General features: G+C 49.0%; 7 protein-coding genes across 7 annotated transcripts; 2 read left to right on the top strand and 5 right to left on the bottom strand.

Annotated features, from left to right (window-relative positions):
* Window positions 1-1,178: 1,178 nt before the first annotated feature.
* BJ212DRAFT_1446818 (uncharacterized protein) lies at window positions 1,179-3,984 on the bottom strand (the record flags this gene model as incomplete). The annotated part of the gene is made up of 7 exons (XM_041338305.1): window positions 1,179-1,382; window positions 1,446-1,965; window positions 2,021-2,259; window positions 2,309-2,894; window positions 2,951-3,419; window positions 3,472-3,633; window positions 3,924-3,984. The coding sequence occupies 7 exons, from the start codon at window positions 3,982-3,984 to the stop codon at window positions 1,179-1,181; spliced, it is 2,241 nt and encodes a 746-aa protein (XP_041193267.1).
* Window positions 3,779-5,382, top strand: BJ212DRAFT_1352698 (uncharacterized protein). The gene is made up of 5 exons (XM_041335570.1): window positions 3,779-4,313; window positions 4,370-4,387; window positions 4,443-4,590; window positions 4,641-4,835; window positions 4,890-5,382. Exons 1-5 carry the CDS (start codon window positions 4,158-4,160, stop codon window positions 5,198-5,200), a joined length of 828 nt encoding a protein of 275 aa, XP_041193268.1. The 5' UTR covers window positions 3,779-4,157; the 3' UTR covers window positions 5,201-5,382.
* Window positions 5,383-6,353: 971 nt separating this feature from the next.
* On the bottom strand, window positions 6,354-8,949 carry BJ212DRAFT_1271012 (GMC oxidoreductase-domain-containing protein; the record flags this gene model as incomplete). The annotated part of the gene is made up of 15 exons (XM_041330927.1): window positions 6,354-6,437; window positions 6,487-6,609; window positions 6,669-6,688; window positions 6,741-6,964; window positions 7,023-7,111; window positions 7,164-7,221; window positions 7,272-7,409; window positions 7,457-7,505; window positions 7,559-7,657; window positions 7,699-7,922; window positions 7,984-8,116; window positions 8,222-8,399; window positions 8,452-8,543; window positions 8,592-8,843; window positions 8,904-8,949. The coding sequence occupies 15 exons, from the start codon at window positions 8,947-8,949 to the stop codon at window positions 6,354-6,356; spliced, it is 1,809 nt and encodes a 602-aa protein (XP_041193269.1).
* Window positions 8,950-9,770: 821 nt separating this feature from the next.
* Window positions 9,771-12,803, bottom strand: BJ212DRAFT_1299470 (uncharacterized protein; the record flags this gene model as incomplete). Its single annotated transcript, XM_041332870.1, has 15 exons — window positions 9,771-9,921; window positions 10,029-10,176; window positions 10,230-10,314; window positions 10,365-10,487; window positions 10,547-10,566; window positions 10,614-10,837; window positions 10,885-10,973; window positions 11,024-11,087; window positions 11,140-11,285; window positions 11,430-11,528; window positions 11,602-11,794; window positions 11,855-11,978; window positions 12,096-12,273; window positions 12,326-12,418; window positions 12,480-12,803. The coding sequence occupies 15 exons, from the start codon at window positions 12,801-12,803 to the stop codon at window positions 9,771-9,773; spliced, it is 2,061 nt and encodes a 686-aa protein (XP_041193270.1).
* Window positions 12,804-13,687: 884 nt separating this feature from the next.
* BJ212DRAFT_1352753 (uncharacterized protein) lies at window positions 13,688-15,629 on the bottom strand. The gene is made up of 7 exons (XM_041335571.1): window positions 15,575-15,629; window positions 15,483-15,525; window positions 15,151-15,426; window positions 15,044-15,104; window positions 14,110-14,994; window positions 14,017-14,053; window positions 13,688-13,967 (listed from the first exon to the last, which is right to left on the bottom strand). Exons 1-7 carry the CDS (start codon window positions 15,611-15,613, stop codon window positions 13,818-13,820), a joined length of 1,491 nt encoding a protein of 496 aa, XP_041193271.1. The 5' UTR covers window positions 15,614-15,629; the 3' UTR covers window positions 13,688-13,817.
* A 21-nt stretch (window positions 15,630-15,650) lies between these two features.
* On the bottom strand, window positions 15,651-16,909 carry BJ212DRAFT_1568482 (uncharacterized protein). The gene is made up of 5 exons (XM_041342006.1): window positions 16,797-16,909; window positions 16,663-16,725; window positions 16,387-16,443; window positions 16,291-16,330; window positions 15,651-16,239 (listed from the first exon to the last, which is right to left on the bottom strand). Exons 1-5 carry the CDS (start codon window positions 16,868-16,870, stop codon window positions 15,883-15,885), a joined length of 591 nt encoding a protein of 196 aa, XP_041193272.1. The 5' UTR covers window positions 16,871-16,909; the 3' UTR covers window positions 15,651-15,882.
* A 76-nt stretch (window positions 16,910-16,985) lies between these two features.
* Window positions 16,986-19,717, top strand: BJ212DRAFT_1352761 (uncharacterized protein). Its single transcript, XM_041335572.1, has 3 exons — window positions 16,986-17,029; window positions 17,080-17,497; window positions 17,523-19,717. Exons 2-3 carry the CDS (start codon window positions 17,093-17,095, stop codon window positions 19,527-19,529), a joined length of 2,412 nt encoding a protein of 803 aa, XP_041193273.1. The 5' UTR covers window positions 16,986-17,029; window positions 17,080-17,092; the 3' UTR covers window positions 19,530-19,717.
* The last annotated feature ends 883 nt before the right edge of the window (window positions 19,718-20,600 follow it).

Genomic DNA, 20,600 nt, shown 5'->3' on the forward strand with positions numbered 1-20,600 from the left:
CCTATCGCCTCTTCAGCAGAGAAGGATTCGTCAAGAGCATCAATGACGATAGCGTAAGGTGTCTCTTGAGTGACGGAATTGGCTTGATGACAAGTTCCTGCATCCGATCGCTGCGAGAATTTCCAGGCGATAGGAGCACCTTGTCTTTCTCAACGACATTGCCTCGAGTGCGTGGGAAAGCTAGTGCGAGCTGTGATGGTAGGAATAATGGCGGCAGTTTTGTGTGAAGTTTGTATGAGAAGAAAGTGGCAGCAAGCACAGCTATGGAGACGATCTAATGCAACGGACGTTTTTCCAGCAAGGCCATTGAACCAGATGTTTGTCCAATCACGTTTGTCGAAGACTTGTCTGAGACTCCCTCAGCGCAATACATGCATTATCCGCGGATCTTGAGTGCGGCTGGCGCTTTTTTGGATTGAAAGTGTCACTGTATATGATACTACAACATCACATAGATGATTCCATGCATGTTCAGAAGATGAAGGATTTTCTTAAAGATGAGGAGGAGATTTGTGCTCACAACTGAAATCCATCGCCGGGGGAGTTGAAACTTGACGAGCCTGACAGCCAACAGGAAGGACGGTACAACACCGGTACGTAAGTAAGTACTGCAATTTGCACCACGTTGAGATCGAAAAATAACATGCGTGAGCGTCGAGCGCGCAGCCGTGCCAATGTGCGCTCGGTAGCTCTCAGTGCATTTTGTCGGACGTCTCAAATCAAGGCGCGACTTAAACACAACCAACAGTGGCCCGAATGCTGAGAAAAAAGACCAGCACGACGTTAGAAAGAAAAGGAGGCCGGCAGAGTATCGACGTTTCAACAGCTAAGCAAGCGTGCGTACACAATAAGTCTCGTGACCGAAACGCAAAATACATTTCCACGCGCACATGATCAGCTGTTCCGAGCCTGTAGCATGACGCAGGAGCTCGAATGCAACTCGGAGAAACGAGATTCGTAGTCATTAGCACGTTGAAAGTTCATGTGGAGCATGTTAGTACAAGCAGCGGAATTTTCCTGCACTAATCCTACACGACGCACTCCTTTGGCACTACATCAAGCTGTATTCAATTGAAGTCCCCTGCAAAGGGGAGCGAAACGCCAACGTGAAGAGATGCAAGTAAAAAAATAGGACTGTCTGTATATCGAAGTGCTACCTGTCCGTCGTGACCTCTGAATCAGTCATCGAGGTCTATCAACTCCTCCTCATCTCTATCCCCAGTACTGATATTGTTATCTCCATCCTCACCACAATCATCATCGTCCGGTTCATGTTCCAGCATGAACGCAGGAACAGTCACCCCAGAACGAATTCTAGGACCTGGTCGCGGACCAAGATTAATTTCCTTCCGGGACTCACGGACAGCTGCGAGGGCTGCAATCTATGAAACCAGCACCAAGACTGCGTGTCAGAGAGAGCAAAGTAAATATTTATAACAACGTACCTTATCTTGCACCGCAGACTGTACCGCCCGTTTCTGCCCTGTTTTCGCTGCAGGATCGAATCCAAGCTTCTTGATGATATCTGCAGAATACGCCAGCTTCGTCTGGGGTGTGTCAGATGCTGAGATACTACCTGAATCTCTCGCCTTTCCCTTCAACTTTGCGTACTTCTTATCCTTAGCACTATCAAAGGTTCGCTTCGCCGTCATCGTGCCTATCTCCCTGGCCTTGGCAACAGCACGCATGCCTTCCTTATCCCTCTCGAGTAGGCGTTTCAGCTCGTGATCGGCATCCTGGATCAGCTTTCGCTTCGCTCGCGCCTGGCCTTCGCGCCCCATGTTCTCAGCGACAAACATCGACGAGACATCCCGATTCGACCCGCTCACGACGTGCCCCGAGACAACGTACGTGGCGTTGCCCCCACGCGAGCCAGACGCTTCAGAAGGCTGTAATCCCCACTGGCGTTGTGGATCGTAATCCGCTTTGCGCTTCTTTGATGACGAAGTTGTCATGCCAGAAGTCCTGAGGAACGGGGTTGTGAGTCAGAGCGAAGGTATAGAATCATCGCATCGCCCACCCTGCAGAAAATTCAGCTCGCCCGGCTCTTTGCCGTTGCACAGCGTTCGTCAAGTGCCAATCGCATACGTCGCTCACTCGCTTGTCCGTCCAGCTTCCGCATATTTTGCCGTCGCGTTTGAGCACCTTGCACATGCCCAAGTCTTGTGCGCGTCCGATGATGGCGATGGATTCGGCGGACTCGGGTGTGACAGCGAGTATGTTGTCGGTTGGGTGCGGTTTCCCGATTTTGTTGTTCCGCTGAACGAGTTATTCACTACGATGGGTCATACTACTCGTGCAAGCTCACCTGGAAGGGCTTGAGGACTTTGGGATTGAGAAGAGTGATGACGTCCCCTTCTTTAAGCTTTGACATTGCTTCGAAAGCGCCTTTGCTGCCACCATTGTAGAGCTTCTTGACTTTTCCATCGTCGCTCGTGACGCGGTCAAACCTATCAGCTTCGAACAGCAAGAGGGTCAGAAATGCGTCTCCTCGGATGGATGCTGCGCCGGACGATGATGGTCGTGAATGTGCCCCAAAGTCAATTAATTTGATGTTGACAAATTTTTTACCGTGAGATTTCGAGGACTTTTGTTTCTGCGGGTCTTGAGTACGAGAATCGTTACCAGCTCTACGGCCGTTGGCGTTACCAGAGGCTCCTTCATCATCGGTTGCACGTCCATCGCCGCCAGGAGCGATGTCTACGGGAGCACGCGTAGTCCTCACAGGGCCCCGTTCTGCAACAACAGCGATTGTGATCCAATCACCTTCAACAGGTACATCGTAACCTGACTGGTTGGGTAACAGTCGTATGCAAGAGTAAAGTGTAGACGGTGAAAGGTAATATCGACCTCGGAGATATTCCTGCAAATCATCGTGTGGTAATGAACGAGACCTACGTACAATCCGTAAGTTCAATGATTTAATAGATTTCAATTACAGTGACAAGACGTACGAAAGTCGGATCCCTGAATTTGGCTCAAGTCGCTGAAATGAGAGTCATCGAGTGGCGGCTTGTGATCCACGGGACCGACTTCAAGCTGCTCGACAATGGCCAGTCGGTCATCTCTGTTCGGCACGATGTCCGAAGCAGATTGGGAGGCACTAGGTGGCACTTCAGTCATTTTGGAATTTGAAGCAATGGAGGGCTCAGGTTTGGGTCGAGCCAGTAAGCTGTGGGACCTCTGAGCTGAATTTGCATTTTCTTGCTTTGCTGTGCCACCTGATAATTTAGAAAGGTTGCCGAGGAGATTCGAAGGAGCAGGTTTCTGATATTGCACCGTAGCAATCGGACCTTTACCCGAAGGCCGTGGATTCACGCTCCGAGCTCCAGACGATGAGAGGGATCTCGAGGTGGCACTCGTCCCGCCAAGTAACGAGCGCTGTGTATGGCCTGCATGATCGACCCTCCTCTTCTTCTCTGCCATCAGCGTTCATTTGACAAAACCTCTAGAGCACACGCGCTCACTCACTAGGAGACGGAGTAGCGGGTGCGAGCAAAGTTTCAGATGGGTGTTTCCTCTTGGGAGATCCGATTACGTCGTTTGCGGAGTCGGGAAGAGATGTAAGCTGAGCTTGCAAGCGCCTGATCTCTCTCCGAATTTCTAGCTGTTTCTGTAGTTCCTCTTCCTGTTCTGTTCGTAGATGATTCCATTACGTGTCGCTTTGATTGACGCGCGGTGGTTGTTCACATGCACACGTACAGTTAAGCAACACGCTGTGAGCTGCTGTATTTGAGATGCTGGCAAGGTTATGGTTTGTGGACGTGTTATTTGGTGATGCTGTACGTAAATGCTGACAGGACCTTTTGTGTTTTTCCACACCACAATTCCACACGTCCTACTTTAGAAACTCTGCCAAAGCATCGTGATTGTGGGGCACGAGTGGGGTGAAGTAAATGTGCTAGAATACAGCGCAAGTATACCGCCAGACATGGCTATGGTACATTCCGGGAACGATAGAAGTTCGCAGGCGACTCTGGCCATGGGAGGCCTGTGATGATATCTATATTTACCCTTTTAATGACTGCACTGGCAAGGCTTTCTAATACTCGTAGACCAAGAGATCCAAGCTGTGCCACATCACTACATATTCCGCGTTGGCAAGATTTCCCTTCTTTCCATATCTTTCCACCTCTCACGCCTGCTTTCTACTAGTCATGAACAACGACATCACCCCTACACTTGATTGTCGAAGAGTCACTATGGAACTCACTGAACGTCTTTGCTCTCAAAAACATGTTCGAGATGGTATCAATGACCTCCTGAAATTCAGCCGCTCGGAAGATTCAGAATTTCGGCGCTACGGTCGAAAGGTCTTGTTTTTGCTGCTAATCCCGTTTTACATTCAACTGATGGCCTTTCCGTGAAGATTATCGCCCTGACTGAGGTTAATATATTTTTAATTGTCACAAGTTCTTTCAATAATGTTCTCGGTAATTAAGGTCGCACGCAGCACTCTTACACGTGTAGGAGTGAAATTATACCTGTTCGTTGTTTGTCCACAGACCTTGCTGCCATTGAAGTCGGCGTACTTCAAAATGCTGATTTTAATCAGACGCCGCAAACACGCCTTTCCTTTGGAACTGGATGGTAAACATTTATATGTAATTTGTTGAATTTTCTTTTCACAATCCATACAGAAAGAATAAATCGGCTCTTGCTTCCTCTATACACTCATCTCGTCATATATTACGGGGGAGTTGACACCCGTGCCCAACTGGGCATCAAAGAATTACTTGTCGCCCCGAACGCACCAGCCGCAGGAAAAAGGACCTGCCTGCCTGCTACTGCTATCTCATCAGTGTCAAAACCAGACGCGGCAGAGGTTATGCCACGTATGTGAACCTGCTGCCATACTCAGGAGCCCTAGATTAACGAACAATTCTTAGCACCGGATGCTTTCGCAAAAAAAAGAGCAAGAGTCAACCGGCTCGGAGAATTTATAAAGCAGCAATCTACGAAGGAGTCACACGCACGAAAACATCTAGTGCCTAAGCAATACCCAACAGGTGACCCGGGTGACAACGGAGCAAAACCTGTAGTGTCTAAGGAATACCCAGCGGTTGACATCAAACCGGACGACAACGAGGGACCTTCTCTCCCTCGAAGGGTGTTCACTCGAACGAATATCAAATATTTCGGCATTTTTTGCACTGGGAAGCAGCCAGTTGCTTCTGCCAGGACTGTTTGCATTGACTAATATATCTCGCATCGTACTTCATCAAAACTCTCATCGTCTCTCCGATACTTGTCGTCTTATGAATAGGGAATCTATCTACCTGTATTACAACTAACAACATTCACACATTTTGTTACTGGCTGTCCTTCAAGGATTATATTTGTGATAATACATCCATTGCTGCATCATCATTTTAGTTCACGAACAATCTGCTACCCTCAGCAGCCGTACTTCTCATCCTTCAAGTCTAGAGGCCTCTGCCTCCCCCTGCCCGTAGCTCCGCAATATCATCCCTCCACCCCTTCAACTTCTCTGTCATTTGTACCTCTTGGCTGGACGCCCCTTGAGATGACATCTCGTCGCTGATGATATCAATCACTTCTCCAATCCATGCGTCCAACTTCTCCAAAGCACGTTCAAATAAATAAGGGTTTCCTAGGGCTATAATAAAAGCTAGATTCAGGATCCGAACCTGTGTCTGGCACGGACCCGGCTGGTGCAGCTGGAAAGGGGTTGGATGCGCGAAGAGGTAAATAACAAGGAATAGTTTAGGTGCCTGTGGTATCTGACTTCAGATACACCTGATTGAATAGAACGATGCCTCATTCATTTGAGCTAATTTAGTGATTACATTCCCAGACCCCAATTGTGCGCAATGACAAATGGCTGTCTGAGGGCCAATTTAACAGCCGATTGATGCACAATCGGACATGCTGCGGATATGTTCATCTGTTTTATTCTGCACCATACATGTTACCTGCACGGTATATCAAACTCGTGACGTCGCATTTCCTGTAATCAGAAATTTATTGTAGTTTTCTTTGCCAGAGATACTACCATCGAATGAGCAAAGGCCATGTTCACATGCATGCAAATACTGTGTGAAGTGCGAGGCTGCCTCACCCAAACCAGACGGCAAAACAACCCTGTTGTCAGTCATGGCTATGGCAATTACTCGGAGAAATTTTTCTTGAATTGGGCCAGGCGTTATAACTTACCTCCTTTTGACATACAGATTGTACACGTAATCCATGCAGTCCATACTATGCATCCCCTGAGATGGCAATGATCCACAATCAGCGTGTACATCACGAAGGTACACGCCAAATACATGCTCATGAACACTTTGAAGATGCGCATCAAGATCGCGCTTGAGCAGTTTCGGAAACGACCTTCACGGCCTGCATTTAATACCCAAGTCTTCAGCAATGATCATCGCAGCCTTCTCTCCAACGAGGAGCGCCGTCGAATAAGTGTTCTGAAAGATGGTTAGACCATACATCAACAATTTCTCCTTTACTACTCACCGTACCAACAATCTTCGGCACGATGGACAAGTCTGCAACCTTGAGGTTTGTCACACCATACACGTTTAGCCGAGCATCAACGACTCCCTGATCTGCCCTCGACTTCATGGCACAAGTCCCGAGCTGCACGCACAGGGATAAGGCGCCTCATGTAGAAGTATGACAGATCAAGCTACACGTACCGAATGCCATCCCGTTTGCACTGGGATTCGATTAAGTATGTTACCGTAAGGGAAAATAGATTCAGGACATACTGGTGTCACGGTGAAATCGTTCGATCGCTTCGTCATCTTCTGCAGTGTAGATGATGTCAGGCGCATTCAGGTCCGCTGGACCGGTCGCTTCTCCGCAGACCGCAGCACTCCCCTCTGGGAAAGGAGGGTGGAAGGCGGCAACTTCACCCCGGTAAGAAGGCATGCGTCGGCCGATTTCGCGCAGTTTTTTATATCCAAAGTTGAGAGGTACAATATCCGATGGGCTGGGCGGATTATCGTGGTCAGACGAGTATGGCTAAAATGAAAGATGTGCTCATTCACTCATCTAGGAAGCCTGTAGTGAAGTCGATGTCTTCCTTGCCGTCCTCTCCTAATTTGATATGAACACTACCAACGGATGCGGGGTAAAGCTATAGAACTCATGTTCAGGACAAAGATCACGGAGTGTATGGGAAACAGTACTGTAGTGATTTCGGCAGTCATGTAATTGCGAGGGGGAAGGTCACCTGACCCGAGATAACTGACTATCCTGAGCATTCGCACGTCATGAAAGCAAATGGTTGTACACACCCTGCAAAGACGGTCAATATTGCGACAGCCATCTCCGGGCGGTCCTGGAAGAACTCCTTCCACCGAGGTTCAAAGGTTGAACCCATAACTTTCAACTCTTCATCATCAGGACGCCACTTGATTTTTGCATCGTTGCCGCTGAAATACTAATGAGTGCGTTACAAAATACGAATAATTGTGCCAACTTCTGTGCAATGAGAGACTTTCTATTACTTTTCCATCGTGCAAGGTGTTCTGCTTGACTACTCAAAGGGTGCTGTGAACATAACGAGAACATACTTGCTTACCCTGTATAACATTCTCCTCCCCACGCCAGAGGGGGTCCATAGTAATAGCTCCGTCAGCAGCAAAGTATGGACTAAAGACGATGTTGTGATCTCTTAACCCTAAGTCAACATCATGAGATAAATGGTTAAACACGGACCACGATAATTTTCTCCGACACCAGGCAAGTCCACCAGCTGCTGGATATCGCACCGCTTGAGAATCGCTTCGGCACCGATCCCAGACCTCTCGAGAATGGCCGGCGAACCGAACGCCCCAGCAGAGACAACAACAAGCTTTGATGCCCTCACGATGCTTGACGACTGACCCGCGTCCGGGCAAGACACTGGGTCATCGGTAAACTCGACCCCTACAGCATGCTTGTCCCTTTCAGTCGGAAAGGACGTCAGCAATTGGGCAAAATTGCGATCCGAGGTGCAACACTCACTCGAAGATCACGCGCTTCACATGCTTTCCGACCCAAATTTGTAAATTGGGGTTGTGAGCTTGGTTGTAAACATAGTGATGTGCAGCGTCAGAACGCATTCCAGTTGTCCCGTCGATGTACCTTCTCATATGAGCTTAAGTCACCATAGATTATGGGCACATACTCACTTGAACCATGGCTGAGACAAATTTTGTCAGTGATAGAAGACGGTGGAAGAACATAATGAAGTGGCGCACACTGTAAGTATTGCATGTTTCCAAATCATTGGAGTCATCAGAAAATCGCCTCTTGTGATACTTCATGCCAACACGGATAAATTCTTCGCTGATGCCCATTTTCCACCCACCAGAGGACACCTTGATAGGTCCATTATACCCGTGGGTTGGACGATCGGCCTGCACCTCGTATGTCTCCACCTATGCAATAACAGTTCAGCTTGACAACTATACAGACAGCACGATTTAGGACCTTTTTCATGAGGGGAATCAAGTTCTTAGATTCCCAACCATCGACTCCCCAATCGTCAAAATCTGAGGCAGGTGAACGAGTGTAATTCATAACTGTCTAAGCATTAGAATCCTATTCATTGTCACAACAACACTACGAACAATTCACACTTGAGCCTCCACCAATACAATGGGCGCAATGAACGATTGGCGCACGACCGTTGAGATGTGGTGAGGGGTTTCCAACGTTGATTGTCATCGTAGTACTCGTTGGTGCCTGGTGGATGAAATATTGGTAGGGTTGAACATGCGCAGCTTTATTGAGGGTGTGTTGACCTCCTTCGAGAATTAAGATCCTGAGCGAGGGGTCACATGCTGCCAGGCGACCCGCGACAACACAAGCTGTACTCCCGCCTGCACACAACGGGCCACGCTAAAAGAGCAGGTCGCCACGTGCAAGATGGCAATGCTCACCTCCGGCAAAAATAATATCAAACTCTGATAAGAACGGATAAGACATTGAGGGGATTGCTTTCAGGAAGCTAGTAACTCACAGTCCTTGGTGTGTCTGTGTCCAATTTATATTCACAGCCTGCGATAACACTACTGCGGTGTTTACTCCATCCGGGACATAGCAAGTTACAAACCACGATCAGCTGGGCACCACATGAGCTTATCTGGGTTTTTGCCCCGCACAGAAGAAGTACTTGCAGAAATTAGGTGTGCCACTTGAGTCAGGTTACCGTGAGGACGGTCATGAGAGCCTAGCCGGGCCGCAACTTAGCGGCGTTTGCCCGGCGCGCTACTACTTGGTATGTAATTTAAAAGTTGATACACACCAGCTTCACTGCCATCGTTCTGTACTCTGTGCATAGCATCACATCTCGCGTCCTTGGCACATTCTGCGGTCGAACTTCGGTGTCACAGCTAGCATGTTGTTGCGACGTGAAACATTTTGTGCCTTGCCTGCCCGTACTATTCGTGTCGGCGATGCATAGACACACACAATCACACTATTAGCAGAGACTCGTCTACATCGCGTCGACCCGTTAGGCTAAGGCAAATATCCAATCTCGATCATACCTCTCAATTGCTATATCACCGCGCGACCACCGTCCCTGTAACGACTGCGTCACTCAATTTTTGCTCTGCGGAGCCTATCTTAGAATTCGGACGGTCTTCCAACTGATGCGTTTCTTGTGACCACGACTAACACAGGTAAGACACTTTCATTAGGTCGTGCACCACGCAATCTACCCGTTCATCCTGCGTGCACTTCCAAAAACCTCCATCTGCTATCATTGTCTCCATATCCTGTAATCGAGCACCGACCACGGGAGCTTATCCCTTGCAAACGTCGAAATCACAGGAGGCATTGTATTCGTGTATCAGTTGATAAGAATCCAGCAATTTGATACCATGTGGTCCGTGATTCCATGCCGAAAAGTCGAGATTTAGAGCAGGCCCGGGATCAAATTCAAAGATACGAAGGCTACAAAGCTGCCAGCAGCAGTAAGCAGGAATATGAAGAAACCAATGAATGAAGGCAATATGGGTGGTTGTTCCTGCACAACGGCTGTAGAAGCTACTAGTACTGACCGGCACGCAAAATGTGTGTGGAAGGAGAGGGTCAAGAGTGTGCTGATCCTTGCCAGAAGGTAATAATTTGCAATCCATATATTGTCCTCACAATTTTGAAACATGGGCATCAACGATCGACACATAAAGTACATGCTCATGATCATTCCTGCGAAGACACCTATCACAGACGTGGTCGAGGACTTTCCTCCTCCGACTCACTGTATGGTCTGCATTCAATACCCAGTTCATCAGCAATGATCATCGCAGCCTTCTCTCCAATGAGAAGTGCTGTCGAATATGTGTTCTGGAGAGACAGTCAGACTGCACGTCAAATGATTCCCAACCAGTACCCACCGTGCCAACATTTTTCGGCGCAATAGACATGTCCGCAACCTTGAGGTTTGTCACGCCGTAAACGTTTAGCCGAGCGTCAACAACCCCTTGATCTGCCCTCGGCTTCATGGCGCAAGTCCCGAGCTACACACGCAAGGTTCAGGTACCTCATGTGAAAGCATAAAAGTTTCAGCCGTACGTACCGAATGCCATGTCGATAGTACTGAATATCGACTCAGTATTTTAACATAAGGATGGGATGCGACATACCGCGGTCACGATGGTATCGATCGATCGCCTCGTCGTCTTCTGCTGTGTAGATTAAGTCAGGCGCATTCAAGTTCACCGGCCCGGTCGTTTCTCCGCAGACTGCAGCGCTTCCCTCTGGGAAATAGGGATGAGTGGCGGGGACTTCACCTCTGTATGAAGGCATGCGTCGAAAAATTTCGCGCATCTTTTTGTACCCAAAGTTAAGAGGTACAATATCGGATGGACTGTGTGGATTATCGTAGTCATCAGCGAGATGAAATTGCCGACTCACTCATCCAGGAAGCCAGTATTAAAGTCGATTCCTTCCTGGCCGTTCTCGTCCAATTTGATATGAACACTACCGGCAGACGCGGGGTAAAGCTATTGAAAATTCAGAACAAATATTAAGGAGTAGTAGATGGGGGTAGAACCGTAAAATAGAAAGCAACCAAGTAATTGCGAGGAGGAAGGCTACTCAAGAGTGCCCCAGCGTATCTGGTAATCGTGAGCATTCGTAAGTCATCAAAGCAAAATAATGTGCACACACCCTTCAGAAATGGAAAATATTGCAACAGCCTTGTCCGGGTAGTCCTGGAAGAACTTTTTCCATCGTGGTTGAAAGGCTGAACCCATGGCTCTCAGCTCATCGTCGTCAGGACGCCATTTTATTTTTGCATCGCTGCCACTGAAATGCTAATCAATACGTCACCAGCATTGAAGGTTTTGTACCAACTTTTGGGCAATAAGTGAGTTGCCATTAATTTTCCATTGCGCCAGATTTTCTACATTATTTCCCGGGCGGTTAAAGGACTCAAAATATGGCGAGAACATGCTTACCCTGGACAACACTCTCTTTCCCATGCCATAGGGAGTCCATAGTAATAGCTCCGTCAGCAGCAATGTATGGAACGAAGACGACGTTGTGATCTGTTGACCCTAAGTTAACATCATAGGACAAATAGTTGAACACGAACCGCGAAAATTTTCTCCGACGCCAGGCAAGTCCTACCAGTTGCTGGATATCGCACCGCTTGAGGATCGCTTCGGCACCGATCCCAGACCTCTCGAGAATGGCTGGCGAACCGAACGCCCCAGCAGAGACAACAACAAGCTTTGATGCCCTCACGACGCTGGATGACCGACCCGTGTCTGGGCAAGACACTGGATCGCTGGTGAACTCGACACCTACGGCACGCTTATTTCTTTCATTCGAAGAAGACATCAGCAGTTGGGCATGGGTGTAATTCAACTTGCACACTCACTCGAAAATCACGCGCTTCACGCGCTTTTCGACCCAAATTTGTAAATTGGGGTTGTGAGCTTGGTTGTAGACATAGTGGTGGGCCGCATCAGAACGCCTTCCAGTTGTCCCGTCAACGTACCTTTCTATTTATAAGGTCAATTCACAAATAGATGACGAGCGCAAGCTCACTTCGCGCATGACTGAAATAGATCTCGTTAGCGGACTCCGCACACAGAGAAAGAAAATCAGGTGGCGCACACTGTATGTGTTACATGTTTCTAAATCATCAGTGTCTTCGACGTATGGCCTCTTGTGATACTTCGTGCCAACACGGATGAACTCTTCGCTGGCACCTAGTTTGCATCTACCAGAGGACACTTTGATAGGTCCACTGTACCCGTGGGTTGGACGATTGGGCTGCACCTCATATGTCTCCAGCTAAGCAAAGAATGGTTCAGCTTGAGAAATTAAAGATGATTCAATGGAGAACCTTCTTCATGAGGGGGATCAAGTTCTTAGATTCCCACCCATCGGCTCCCCAGTCAGTCAAAATCTGAGGCAGGCGCACGAGTGTAAACCATAGCTGATCGATTCAACATATCAGAGTCATGCTATTCGGTACAAGAACGCTACGAACCATTCACACTTGAGCCTCCACCGATGCAATGGGCGCATTGAACGATCGGAGCACGACCGTTGAGATGTGGACTTGGATTTCCAACGTTGTGTGTCATCGTGGTACTCGTAGGTGCCAGATGGCTTGGAAATCGGTAAGGCTGCACATGCGCAGCTTGATTGAGCGTGTGTTGGCCCCCTTCGAGAATTAGGATACTGAGCGAGGGATCCCATGCAGCCAGGCGGCCTGCGACAACACAAGCTGTGGTACCACCTGAACCGTGATACAGCGTTATGCAAAGAGAATCACCATCAATGCATGATGTATTACTCGCCTCCAGCAAAAATAACATCGAATTCTGATACGACTGAATGAGACATCGAAGGGTGCTTCAGCGGAAACCAATCGTCAGTGTGTCCAAATTTATATCCCTTGATGGCCGGGAGCGAACAACAAAGACAGCGCTGGCACTTGGCTGGCACTAATTTGCTATATAGATCTGAGGCACATCATAAGGTTTTCCCGCATTGCTGTCATGCTCACGGGTCTTAATAAAGTTAATAAAGAGAGCGCTACGCTATTGCGATGCGTCGCGCTCTCCCGCGTTCATACTAGGCCTACTCAGCTCTGCCGTAGTCAGGCGTGCTCTGACGTGGCCTGGCGCAAGCAAACAGCCGCAATCCACCAGCGATCTGTTTTTGGTAGTTCGTAACAGAGTGACAATCCTCCTGGAGGTAAACCTACGGTATTGATTCCTGCGAGACCACGATTTTAACGAAGTCAAACATCGATTTGATTCCGTCTGCAGAAGAGGGGCAGCCGATTACATAATTCATCGTTGAAATTAAAATACGGCTTTATGTAATATTGCGAGTTGATCGGAAGCGCGGATACTTCAGACTTTCGCTGTAGTGCGAAAATGTCAGTCGAGGGACAAGTTAGAATTCATTTGAACGTGCACCTACTGGCAATGCAAACTCATTGTAGTGGGGGCTCGTTCGACTTCCTCGAGAATACTGGGAGAAATCTTACGCAGGCACCTTTGGGGCGCTTCTGTATGCAAAGGCCGCATGATGATCGGATGTCCGCGTCGCAAATTGTTAGCTGTGCATCAAATCCAATCAAATTATAGCACAGACAGGTAGTGGAAAATGGAAGGCAATCTTATCTTTATTGTGCCTGCTGGTGGAGTGGGCTTCCGGACGGCCATTAATTATCCAGTGCCAACTTGAACTTATTATGCCAACGGTCAATTTCGATTGAAAATGACCAACGCTATTGATCAGAAGCAGTTTGCTATAAGAATCTACGTACGAGAAGCGTTCGTAAGAACAAAGGTGTGAGAAATACATAGCTGAGCGCTGAGCTACGGATGGTAGTGTCCTGTGTGTGTCACGGGATCAATGAGATCCAGTTCCCTTACGTCAACACCTTCAAATGACTTGTTCTTAACACGCCGACTCTGCAGCTCCCGTTTAGCAAGCCAAAGATGTAGGAGATGCAAGCAGTCCTTTGCCTGGAACAGCGTCAGAATGAGGTCAACGTTTATGATAATGGTAACATACGACAGTGAAAAGACCCAGCCCTAATGAATTTCTCCACCTGGATTGTGTCCTTGGTAAGAATCCACACCTTGATCAAAAGGAACAAGTACCTACCAAACAGGATCACATTCTGCCCAAATGGGAGTTCCCCGCCACGCGACGCTAAGACCCATCAGTCCAGCGACGCTAAGCCGCTTCACAGGGCTCAACTGGCGCCACATTTCCTCATCGATCCAAGTCCCCACCAGAGACGGCCGCACATCAGGTGGAAGAGGTGGGCGCACAGCAAGGAAACGGCGTAAAAGCGGTGAATACTTGGATAGTCGATACAACAGTGAGCCCATGAAACTGGAGATGCGTGGGATAATTAAGGCTCCTCCGATCAGTCGCCCAAGGGAGGTCCCCGATACGCGAATGGTGTTCTCAGCAGCAGCAGCAACGTCTCCTGCGATGGCCTCGCCATCGACATTTGGATTATTGTTGACATCATTGTTGGCAACACCTGCACCTCTGTCCTGCTGGCCCTGACCATTAGGCTGGAGCTGGGCGTTCCGTTCTTCGCCATTAGCATTGATGCGAATGCGAAGGAATGGGTCATCATCCTCTAAAGCAAGCATCATGCGCTGTGCGCTATCGGTCGCATCCGGTTGCGTATCCAGCGCCCATCTCGAGAACTGAGAGAATAGGCGGTTATATGTGATACGCAGAGACGGATAGATGATCAAGCCGAGCAATACTGGTGGAGGGGGCCAGCTTGGGAGTATGGGAAACATTTCCCGTTGTGTTGCTTCCCGGACACTCCAACGATTGAGGACTATGCGCTTGTCGATCCGCGGGGGGGTGGACGTTGGCCATGCGAGGAGAAGGGGAACAAGTGGCGTGACACTAGATTTAAAAGGAAGACGCGAGATAATGAGAGCAAGGGGAATGAGTGGAAGGTTGAGGTAGCAATGCCACGGCCAATTAGTAGGGTCCTCCGTTAGCAGGAGATCATACATCCTACAAACATGAGGGTTGCGACTGGCTGCCAAATGAAAGTGACACGTACTCAGCACCCAGGAACTCTTTCAGAGCATAGGCACCATACGCCGTGCTCAGGATATACATTCCTATAAATTCTTATAAAGCTGAATCTTAAAGTAAATGCCCACGGACCAGTCCCAAGAGAAACCACCACCACGGTCATGCTTGCGATGGTTACAATCTTTCCCATCGTCGAGAGGCCCCTGTTTGCTGCGTCCAAGATGCGTAGGATGAGTGGATTATCGCTTTCAAGCTCATACACTGAGCTGCACTGCGGGCACTTGAGAGCATTGGGGGCTCGTGAGAGGTTCTGCTGCGAGGTCTGTATCCATTGCAGCAGACAGGACTCGTGCGCAACAAGTGTGCATTTACATGGATGCGTCCATGCTCGGGGAGGATCTTCGGGTACTAAGAACGGACAGGTCAGATAGACGCTGGCGTGACAGTAGAGCGCTTTGACATACCATCATACCGCTCCTCCTCCCTGCAAATGTAGCAGAGCTTGATCTAGATAATCGTGAGCACCAGGGCTGCGGATATTTCAATGTATGCATACTCTGAGGTCGCTGATGGTGGGCACTCGTCGTTGAGCCATGATGGTTCAGTAAGGAATATAACTTGGCATCAAGTGTCATGTGCACGAGCGCTTTTATATGGGTGGGCCTAGATCTTCTCATATGATAACTAACTTGGCAAGGACAAAAGAAATCAGAGGGCAACTGTGACATTAACATCTAACAAAACGCGGCTACAACATTCACAAAAAAGTCACTACGAGTAGAAGAACAGAGTCTAAGGATTATTTTTGAACGAAGAGACAGAGAGAGGAGTTTACTCATGTCACTGTGTAACCTGGCATAATTTTTACTGCGCGTACGGATTCGGGGTGCGCGGCTGCAAATCACGATCATCATCTTTCTTGTGATCTTCCATTGGAGGAGTACGCGCGTGGTCATGCCTCCTTCTGTCAGGGGAAGGACTCCTTCTCCTATCAGGGCTCCTGCTCCGCCTCCTCCTGTCCCTCTCCCTGTCGACATCACGGTCACGTTCGCGTTCGCGGTCTCTGTCACGGTCGTCATGACGGTCGCGGTCATCCCTGTTGTCTCTTTCGGAGCGACGACGAGGGGGGCTTCGAGAACGCTCACGATCACGACCTGAACGATGAGGAGGAGAAGAACGCCTCTCGTACCGCCAAACAGAAGAAGGGGGATTCTTTGCCCACTACAAACATAATTAAGAACATTAAATTGCTCCTATGAGGTGCTGACTTGCCTGAATGCTCAAGCGAGATCCCTCAAAGTACCTTCCATGCCTACGCCTGACGCGTCAGGCAGGTTACAACTGAGCGTGAGAGAGTAGAGAACATACATATCGTAGTAGGCATCTTCGGCATGGCGTTGGCTTCGAAACTCGACGAAAGCGTAACTGCGAGACGGTGCGAGACATATTGAGCGTAGGTGATTCTCGGAATCCGAAACATCGAATGATATCGCAGCGCAGAGCGGCGAATACGAAGACGAAGGAGACTCGCGAGTGACTAATCGAATTGACGAGACAAGGCAGCAAGGCATCGCAAGGCAATCGTCCCTCGAGTCGCGTTGACTGGACAGAGGTGAAGAAAACAAAAATGATAATTACACTTACGGGTTTGAACTGGCATGAGGGTTACGTGGGGCCGGAACGTCACAGCGGACCAAAGGACCGAATCTAAAAATGAAGAGGAAAAAATAAACATTTTTTTTGACAATGATAAATTGAAGGTCATCGATAAAGCTCACCGTTCAAATTCGAATGCAAGGTCGCGTGCCCTAGTAGAAGGATGAAATCCACTGACAAAGAGGATGCGCGGCATGTTTGAGTGTTGAGCAGATGGTCGTGGTTTGGATCTAAGAGGAGCTAGGGTTTGTGCGGAGTGTGAACTCGTCATATGTGTATCTATTTGGCTTGTGGCGAGCACAACCATCAATTTTGAGATCAAAGACTTAGTTGGATCAGAGGGTCTTGACACCAGGTATGCTTCCTGTCGACAGTTTCAAATGTTATTTTTGATGATTTTTGTAGATGCTGTTCGCGTATGCGGTATCTTGTCTTTTCTCTTTATAGACGATCATGGCAGTCTGCTTCCACTCGACTCTGTCAGAGGACCTATTCCTCTCTCTCCGGCAGTAAACGCCTCGTCAACTTCGCAAAGCAAGCTTCCCTCGTCACAAAGGACCCTGTATGGGATCTCGTTTCTCTACTGAAACGCGAGCGCCAAGACGAACAGATATGTGGTGCTTTGGAGAGCTGTAACATATCATTCCTCGATTACGTTCTCTGGAAACATGTGGTGCATTCACCCAACTTAAACACAGCAATATCTGCAATACAGCAGAATCAGGGCCTCGCAGGTCAACTCCCTGCAGATGATTCTGCCAATGTGCGTCAACAGACGTTGCGGCTTCCCGCGTGGGTTGCTTTCTCTTTACTCTGTCACAAAGTTCAGGACTGCGCAGGATGCGCAGGATGGTGTGTTACGTCTTATATTTGAGCACTCGTGGTCCCTTGGCTCTAAAGACCGCCCTGCACTATTGATTTTGTCTACGCACGCGCTCGCTCACTTCGACATTCTTACACCGATGCGGGAAATCGTGGAGCAGTTCCTCGCACGTATGATTCAGTTTCCTACATTTCACTTCAATGCTTTTCTCCACGGCCTTTCTGGTTTCACTCGTTCAGAAGAGGCAGCCAATCTTGCTGTATCTGTACTCGAGGCAATGTCAGCACGAGAGGTGCCGTTATGGCTTGAAACATACAGGTCGCTGATGCGAGATCGCTTTGTCACTCTCCAATTGACCAAGGTCCTCCACACGAAGATGGCCCATGAAGGAGTTGTGCCAACCGCAGAACATCTAGAGGCTTTTCTTCGCATCTTTTCCAAATACGGAGCCATCCAGGATTCACAAGAATATCTCCGTGCCATCCGGCGATACTGTATAGAGCATAGCTTAACAGTACCTTACGGGCCGGATGTTCACCTCCATAACGCTGATCTCTCAGGGACGGCGCACCCTGCAAACACCCTATATATCAGATCTTTGCGGCATGACCGTGCTTCCGCGTTTCACTACCTCCATAAGCTTCTCCAGCTTGATGCTGCCCACAACCTTGAACCCGTCATGTCCGTCCCGGGACCTTCGTCTCGTCACGCATCTACAAAGTTCTGGTCTGGTACAAAGACCAGCGTGGACGTCTTTGATTGGACGACTGCACTCATTTCCGCAGCAAACGACAAGCAGACCTCCACATCTACCCTTATCGCGCTTTTTGAGCGCGCGCGCGAACGGACGAAGCAGTTCAGACCTACTGTTGTCACATATACTGTTGTGCTTCGTGGCTTACTCTTTCGAGGAGCTTTCGACGAGGCTTTGAGGATATGGAATCAGTTGATCGATTCCGATATTCTGCTTGATCGCAAGGCGCTGACTGTGGGTGTGCAAGTCCTTACTCGTGCAGGGCACCCGCAGGATGCCTTCTATCTTCTGAATTCGTTCATGGACGCACAGCGCACTTCTTCACATACAGTTTCCCTTCCAAATGACAAGCATATATCTCCAGCAACCCATCATTGGATAAATATCATCGTCATCAACGAGTTCATGGTCTCTTTACTGCGCATTCGCCGCCCAGACGTCATCTTCCAGCTGTGGGACCATCTCGAACAGCTCTATTCTGTACTCCCAAACGAAGTCACATTAAACATCCTCCTCAAAGCTGCCACGCTCGCAACCAAGATGGATAATGAGTCCGTACGGGGGACGTTCGCGCACCTATTTCACATGCCTACAGTAGAGTCCAGCAGCCCTATTGACTTGATTATGGAACGGCTTCAGTCTGCACATCCGCCGCCAGTCGTTGGAATCTGGAAGGCCCGCCGCGCGAGTGATGTAGCTCGAGACATTTTCCGCACTATGATATATGGAAATTGGAAGCGGCTCCTAGATGTAAAGGCGCCCGCTTCTGTCGTGCACTCCAAGGACGCCACGGCTACCCCTCTTTACCCGTTGGTGGAACTAGCCAAAAGCATTACAGTCCCATTCTCCACGCGTAAGGAGCGTGATGCGCAACCGAAAATCATTACCGCGGATGTCCATTCTCCCGAAAAGAAGTCGTACCATCCCTATCTATCTATTGTACCCACCGACCTGACCTTCTCAGCCTACATCCAGCTCCTGGGTCTCACCGCGCGCGCGTCAGAAATTTCGCTTGCACTCGCGTGGATGCGCGCGCTGCAGATAAATCCCTCGCGGAAGACATTGTCCATTGCGCTCGTGTTCTGGGCTGAGGTATCCTTGCGCGGACCGTTGTTTGAGGAGTGGGCGGAACGACGAAATAAAGGGGAGAGTGAATATGGGCGGCTAGTTAGGTGGATGTCTGAGTGGGTCGGGGAGGAGGCTCCGACAGAATGGGACATACAAAAGGCGTTGAGAGCGGTGGCCAAGATGAGAAACAATTCTTTTGGTCCATCATGATGTACGATATTCCCCATCTAAATCTCGCATTTGTTTGTTGAAGTTAATGCAGCAATCACTAAGCTCTGAGACACCCGACAATCATTCATCTCACAGCATGCGGGTTGCGCAAAGACACCACAAGAAATACAAATCACTAGTTGGTAGATTGTCCGTAAATCCCGAGCGAAAATGAAATAACGCAGGGAGGAATGATGGATTGGCCAAAGTAGGGAAACCGTTAGTAAGCGGAGGAAATGATCACGGACCCTATCCCGCACATACTAACAGTTTCTGTCTATCAGGAATCAACGTACCGGGAAGGTTCCATTGCGAACCGAGCGGAGGCGGTCGAGTCGCGACTTCGACATTTCAGCACCTCAAGCCAGGCCAAGAAAGGAGCCAAAAGAGTTATTTGTCAAGTGGCCTGTCAACAGATGGAAACGACTGTCACGGCCTGAGAAGGAGTTGGTATAAGTAATATTTCAATAGACATCAGAGACAGACTCACCGCCGAGTTACCGGAGTTGCAGGTCAGAGAAAAAATGGAGAAAAACAAAAAGTGTCGCTCACAAAGAGGACGGGGTTGGAAAAAATTATGGGCGCACTGCGCAGCAGCGACTTATGGCTCGGAGATCCAGAAAAATCAACGCCTCAAAGGACGAGTACAAGAAACTTTGTCAGTTAATGACACCCTCACATAGTCGTGGTCATTCTCGTCGTCCAAGTCCAGATATTAATTTTGTACCGGTGTGGGTTAAATCGCGTTGTCGACCTCGGCTCGTGAGCATCTTGACGAGGAAACAGACTTGGTTTAATGATGGCAGTGTGCCACGATCGGACTGGGGACTCTGAGTGGGCGAGCAGGGTGGAACGTCAGCCATACACCTGCAACTTCAACCTGACGCGGAGACTGAGCTCGGCGGGCATCATTAGTTTCATGAACAGGGGACCCAAGTTCCACATCCCGAGCCACCCACAAAGTCCCGACGTGAACGATACCGACCGCCAATACCTTATAGATGGCATGATATCAGTGGCGGGGCCCGAAGACGAATAAAAGCAGGGCGTACTCCTCATCTCGCGCCCAAG

This window comes from Suillus subaureus (genome assembly GCF_016647635.1).
Source record: "Suillus subaureus strain MN1 chromosome Unknown BJ212scaffold_15, whole genome shotgun sequence".
NCBI lineage: Eukaryota > Fungi > Basidiomycota > Agaricomycetes > Boletales > Suillaceae > Suillus > Suillus subaureus.

Excerpts from the sequence above, each read along its gene's own strand:
- BJ212DRAFT_1352753 (XM_041335571.1), bottom strand. The coding sequence starts at position 15,613 with ATGGCTCAACGACGAGTGCCCACCATCAGCGACCTCAGA. Across the intron at positions 15,105-15,150 it reads GGTGGTTTCTCTTGGGACTG|GAATGTATATCCTGAGCACG; the intron begins GTCCGTGGGCAT and ends AAGAATTTATAG. Across the intron at positions 14,995-15,043 it reads AAAGAGTTCCTGGGTGCTGA|GATGTATGATCTCCTGCTAA; the intron begins GTACGTGTCACT and ends TCATGTTTGTAG.
- BJ212DRAFT_1568482 (XM_041342006.1), bottom strand. The coding sequence starts at position 16,870 with ATGCCGCGCATCCTCTTTGTCAGTGGATTTCATCCTTCTACTAGGGCA. Across the intron at positions 16,726-16,796 it reads CTTGCATTCGAATTTGAACG|ATTCGGTCCTTTGGTCCGCT; the intron begins GTGAGCTTTATC and ends CTTCATTTTTAG. Across the intron at positions 16,444-16,662 it reads CCTCATGCCAGTTCAAACCC|TTACGCTTTCGTCGAGTTTC; the intron begins GTAAGTGTAATT and ends ACCGTCTCGCAG.
- BJ212DRAFT_1352761 (XM_041335572.1), top strand. The coding sequence starts at position 17,093 with ATGCGGTATCTTGTCTTTTCTCTTTATAGACGATCATGGCAGTCTGCT. Across the intron at positions 17,498-17,522 it reads TCTCTTTACTCTGTCACAAA|GATGGTGTGTTACGTCTTAT; the intron begins GTTCAGGACTGC and ends CAGGATGCGCAG.
- BJ212DRAFT_1352698 (XM_041335570.1), top strand. The coding sequence starts at position 4,158 with ATGAACAACGACATCACCCCTACACTTGATTGTCGAAGAGTCACTATG. Across the intron at positions 4,591-4,640 it reads CTTTCCTTTGGAACTGGATG|AAAGAATAAATCGGCTCTTG; the intron begins GTAAACATTTAT and ends CAATCCATACAG. Across the intron at positions 4,836-4,889 it reads CGCGGCAGAGGTTATGCCAC|CACCGGATGCTTTCGCAAAA; the intron begins GTATGTGAACCT and ends AACAATTCTTAG.